At 32.3% G+C, this 5173-nt stretch overlaps 1 protein-coding gene across 1 annotated transcript in view; it reads right to left on the bottom strand.

The window, feature by feature from the left end:
* LOC106467659 (E3 ubiquitin-protein ligase MARCH6-like) overlaps window positions 1-4674 on the bottom strand; it is an 82997-nt gene extending 78323 nt beyond the window's left edge. Inside the window, exons 1-3 of the mRNA XM_022395859.1 lie at window positions 4485-4674; window positions 1374-1470; window positions 113-186 (exon numbers count right to left, since the gene is read on the bottom strand). Coding sequence (XP_022251567.1) covers window positions 113-186; window positions 1374-1470; window positions 4485-4503 — 190 coding nt within the window. The 5' untranslated portion in view covers window positions 4504-4674. The remainder of the gene's footprint in view (window positions 1-112; window positions 187-1373; window positions 1471-4484) is intronic.
* Between the last annotated feature and the right edge of the window lie 499 nt (window positions 4675-5173).

The raw sequence follows: 5173 nt of genomic DNA, 5'->3' as shown, positions 1-5173 counted from the left end.
CCCTAGCATTTACTAGATATGTGTTTACTTAATTTCTCAAAACGTGCATTGATTTAAAAATGATGGCTTTACATTTAACACCAAAAACAATAGAGCATTTATCAGTACTTACTTGGCATGAAAGAAAATCTGTGGTTACACAACTCACAAAATTCCTTCCTGCTGTACTTCAGCCACTGAACTAAGCTAAAATAGAAAATCACAAAATGCACTAATTAGGATGAATGATCAGTGTAACACAATAAAAAAAAGAACTGTATATTGTTTTTGTGGCCAAAGTAAACAGTTTAGTCCCGAATGGTCAATAATTAAACTTTCCTGTCCTAATATGCAGGAACACTTTTAGTTGAAAATACTTCGGCTAATTTTAAAACCTAATTGCCCCAATTCATTCAGTTAAAATTTACATTTGATAATAAAAATAACTTATGTCAAAAAAAAATAATTAAGTGTTTATTTTGAAAACATGGAAGAGTTACACTGAAACAAGCATTGCTTTCTATGTTATAAGTCTACACTATTAAATTATAGAGAAATATTTATCATATGTATATTCACAACACTAAGAAATCACATGTGTTTAAAAAACATTACAAGTAGCCTCAGTGTTTCAAAAGACAGACCTTCCTTTCTAAGAGGTGGATATAAACATACACGTAACACTGAAATTACCAAAATACTGAGATAGCACAGCCCAATCAGTAGTAGGTCCTTTCTCATGGTGCAATAAGGTTAATAACAGTGTAGCAGAATGTTGAAACCTGCCGGAGGACCAGAGGTTGTAATTAAAATAAAGTTTGTTTTCATCATGTGCTCAGTGGATGTAGAATCATATATTTTCACTTCACAGTTTCTCTACAGCCTCTGAGAATGTAATATAAACTGTCTTGTCACAGCCTGAATTGTAACCAGAATCTCACTAATTTGCCTTAGGACACTTTAAAAGGTCTAGAATCCAGAATCTCACTATAGTTACAGATGCTTTGCAAGAAGAATGGCAGTCTATTCCACTAGACATGAACTAATGCATTAAGTTTCAGTAAACAATTCTCAACACTGTTAATGTTAAAACAGGACCTTAGTTGTTATGCACAACAAACCCCTCTTCAAGTTGTGCTGTCCCAAAATTCAAGTAATAAAGTGTGCATTTTCATATAGAAAAGTAACAGTTTTGCTATCAGATTTTTGATTAAGCTTACTTTAACAAACTCCACAGAAATACAAACATCCAACAATAGAACTTAAATATCTCTTAATTTTTTGTGTACAGAAAATAATAAAGTTCATATCACAGAAATATGAATTGTATAACAAAAACTATAACCCATCTAAAATCTATATATATATATCACATATAAAAGTATTACCCTTACCATTCTTGATGAATATATTTTATGCTTCCTGTACAAATGCACGGGTGAAACAAAGGTTTTTCTAGTGAGCCTTCTGACCTGCACACTCTACAGATATCTGAAAATTTAAGTCAAATATTATTTTTCAAAGCTATTCTATTTTTGTAAAACAAGTTTCTAAAGCATTTTTCAAGTGGAATATTCAACGCTGAGCAAAGGGTGGACAGAGGTTGTGTTAGGGTTTTAAAAATGTGTACCATAAACACACAGATAATCAATATTGCATTGATGTGTCTTCTGATTAGTGGTGACAATTAAGACAATAAAAATTGTGTATACAGGCTGCCCAGTCACTCTGACTCAGGTAGCCTGCTCACAGTTTTAGCTAGTTCATGGCTCTTCTCACCAATACTCAGCTGACTGTCTAGACAGACAGTCTAATCAGAGTTCTGGCTAGTTTATGACTATTCTCATCAAACATTGTTGTAGTCGAGACCTCAATGTCCAATAAATTACACTGAAAAATAAAGCACAAATAATAAAAATCATATGCGTCAAACAAACATTATTAAGATCTTAACCACAAATCCTTTAAACGTTAACCCCACAGTCTTATGTCTCCTCATAAAAAAAAATTAATTAAAAAGAGAAAAAAAAAGATAATGAATGAATAAAAAATGTAGCAAATAAAACTAAAGTCAGTAAATTCTTCAATAGGATCACAGCAGATCTACTAGACATGTTGAACATCTGGGATAATTGCTAACGTTTGACATAAATACTTGCATCAAGTGAAGTTCATACAAATTTGTAGTAAGCCTACACACAATGCAATGTATAGTAGCAGTTAGTTTTGAATAGCTCGTGTTACATCCACGGGTTAGGGTACAGGCAATATGGTGGTTGATGACATAAAAGTAAGGGAGGTGTTACAAACATCATTACAAAGGTGTAGTACCAACTACCAAGGAGGTTTTACTAGTAAAACATCTTTGATGCCACACCACACCTCATATGAACTGCTGCATAATTGATATTTAGCACTTATTAATCGTGGGTAGGTGATTGGTCTAATACTGTTAAAACTTAAATTTAGCCAGTCTCATTTTCAAAACCTGTAAAACATCGAAACTGAGATCAAGAGGGTCGAGACCGAGACCTTTCAAAAGGTGATATAGAGACCTACAACACTGCTCATTGATACACAGTTTCATAGTCTAAAGAGACAGCTTGTTCACAATTCTGACTAGTCTTTGGGTGGTCTCACCAATACTCATCTGACTGTCTAAACAGATAGCTTGTTCAAGTTCCAGCTAGTCTATGTGTGGTCTCACCAATACTCAGCTGACTGTTTAAACAGACAGCTTGTTCAAGTTCCAGCTAGTCTATGTGTGGTCTCACCAATACTCAGCTGACTGTTTAAACAGACAGCTTGTTCAGAGTTCTGGCTAGTCTCACCAATACTCAGCTGACTGTCTGGACAGATTTGTACAAGGAAAACTGACAGAAAAAGCAAAGGACTACAACTGATAGTAATTGTAACTGTGAAGTGTAAGAACCTCTATTATTATGTCCAATTCAGACATGTTTTTTGTTTAGATGCAGAATTTTGTGAATGCTATATGTACAATTTTGTGTTAATGTGTTGTCTGGGTCAATCAGCCCATCAAGGATACTTTCATTCTATGACTAACTACTATAAATTAAAAGTATGTTTTTTATCTATATACCTTCCAATCTAAAGTAAAAACCATGATTAGCAAAACAAACTACATCATGAAATAATCATTTCCAAATTTTACAATTAACAATCTTCTCACCCATGCCCAAATCTTTAAATCCTCTTTCGATGTTTCAAGTTTTAAATCTATGTATCATTCTAGTAGCTATCTTCTTCCCCTCTACACCATATCAATATTCTCCATTAATATGACAAAAACTGGAAACAATATTATATACAAAAACATTAACTTTTTACTTTTAAGCTCAAGACTTATATAAGTAAATCACAAAACTCTGTTAGCTAACTCTTTTCATCATTACCCAAAACTCAACTGAAGTTATCAAGCTCTTATCAATAAAAATAACATCTAAATCCTCATTCTTTATCACTAGCAAATAATGATCACTTATTTAATGCAAAGTAGTCAACTCATGAACTTCAAAATGTCTCAGCTCACCCTTCTGTATGATTAAGCTATAACAATACATCAGCAAGCATATACAATGTTTAATTCACATTAGACTTTAAAGTGATGTCAAACTCTACTGCTAATTCTGCATTCACTTTTGTAAACTCATTTCTTTCCTCATCACTGATTTTGCAGTTGGTAGTCAAAAATTCCGATACATAATCATTGTAGATTATTATAGAAAACTAGCATATGTACATGTGGATAAATTCATGGACTTTATTGGTATATATTCTAATTGAGTCTTGCATATCAACTAATGTATTGACACAATAACTTAATGAGGTTCCTAGACTAATAATGGATATTGATACTGAGAGTGAGGTATCATATTTAAATCCTTGGGATGAGAGAGCACAAGTTTACGATTTGAAAAAGTCATGCCAGGCACCAAATAAGTTTTATTTTTCTAATGAATGAATTGCCATCACAGCACTTAGGCCAGCACTTTACTCAAGTTTCAGAAATTTAAGAATCAATGATGTCCTGAAATTGGAAAACGGAGGATTGATTAAAATTTTTACTTTACTCAAGGGTGTATCATCGATGTGCAAGGACAACCTTTAACTTTAATTTTTTTTTGTCCACATGTTCTGTTACATCGCTCGTTCACATATGGTAAGATGGTCTAGCCTACTACCAGTAACACAAAATATTACTATTAGTGTTAGACTTAGAGCGCTCACAGTAAGACAACACAGAATGTTATTCAGTAACTTATTGTTATTAATATTATGTACTATTACTAATAATAGTAATATGTAAAGTAACGTTAAACTTTATTTTAGTTTATTTTTATATTTTACTTTTAGCACACACGCATTTCTACAGACAATTTCTTGACTTTCCTATACATATTTATTACCCAAGTTGTAGCAACTATTTTTTTGTTTCGAAAAAGATTTTAAACCTGGTATGACATAAATAATTTCACTTTTACCTTGTTGTGTATCGTCCATTTTGCAAAGAAAGTTGATCCACTGTTTTCTGTAATACGTAAGGTCGCCACTAGTGGCGCAATAACATCTCAGAGCCCAATCTTATTGCAAAATGTTATATTATGACCCACTATAAGCGTAGTAGAAACATAAATCATTATTAGCAAACATTGTTATTATTATTTTTGTACTAAATTGTCAAATACAATAAGAACTAGAAAAGACAATCATTTTGATAAACAATTAAATAAACTTCGAGTTAAAACACAAGTACTTTCAGAAGATAAAACATCTTTCTTAACAAAAGGTTTGGCAATGGAATGTTAAACATCTATTCAATATTCAAACATATTGTTGCGTCTACGTTCGTTAGTTAATTTTCCGCAAATTCGTTCCGACGAAACTTTAGTGACACAAGTCCTTTCTTAAATAAAACTGGTTTATTCTTTCCGAATACAACTTTACGATACACTTAATTTCAACAGTCGCTCTTTAACAAACGCTATAATTCTCAACGAACTTCTCACGTGCTCAACAATATTCTCTCTGACTGCAGTTCAATTACGTCGTGAACGTCTTATATATACAAGAGTTCAATAATGATAATGTGTTTTACTTTTAGACAAATGAATATTATCTTGTAGGTTAAAACAGTAATAGTACTGATGTTTGATTAGAGGACTAATAGTAC

The sequence above is a fragment of the Limulus polyphemus genome, unplaced genomic scaffold, assembly GCF_000517525.1.
Source record: "Limulus polyphemus unplaced genomic scaffold, Limulus_polyphemus-2.1.2 Scaffold2696, whole genome shotgun sequence".
NCBI classification, from domain to species: Eukaryota; Metazoa; Arthropoda; class Merostomata; order Xiphosura; family Limulidae; genus Limulus; species Limulus polyphemus.
The sequence above is the reverse complement of the archived record's forward strand: the minus strand, read 5'-3'. Positions and strand labels throughout refer to the sequence as shown.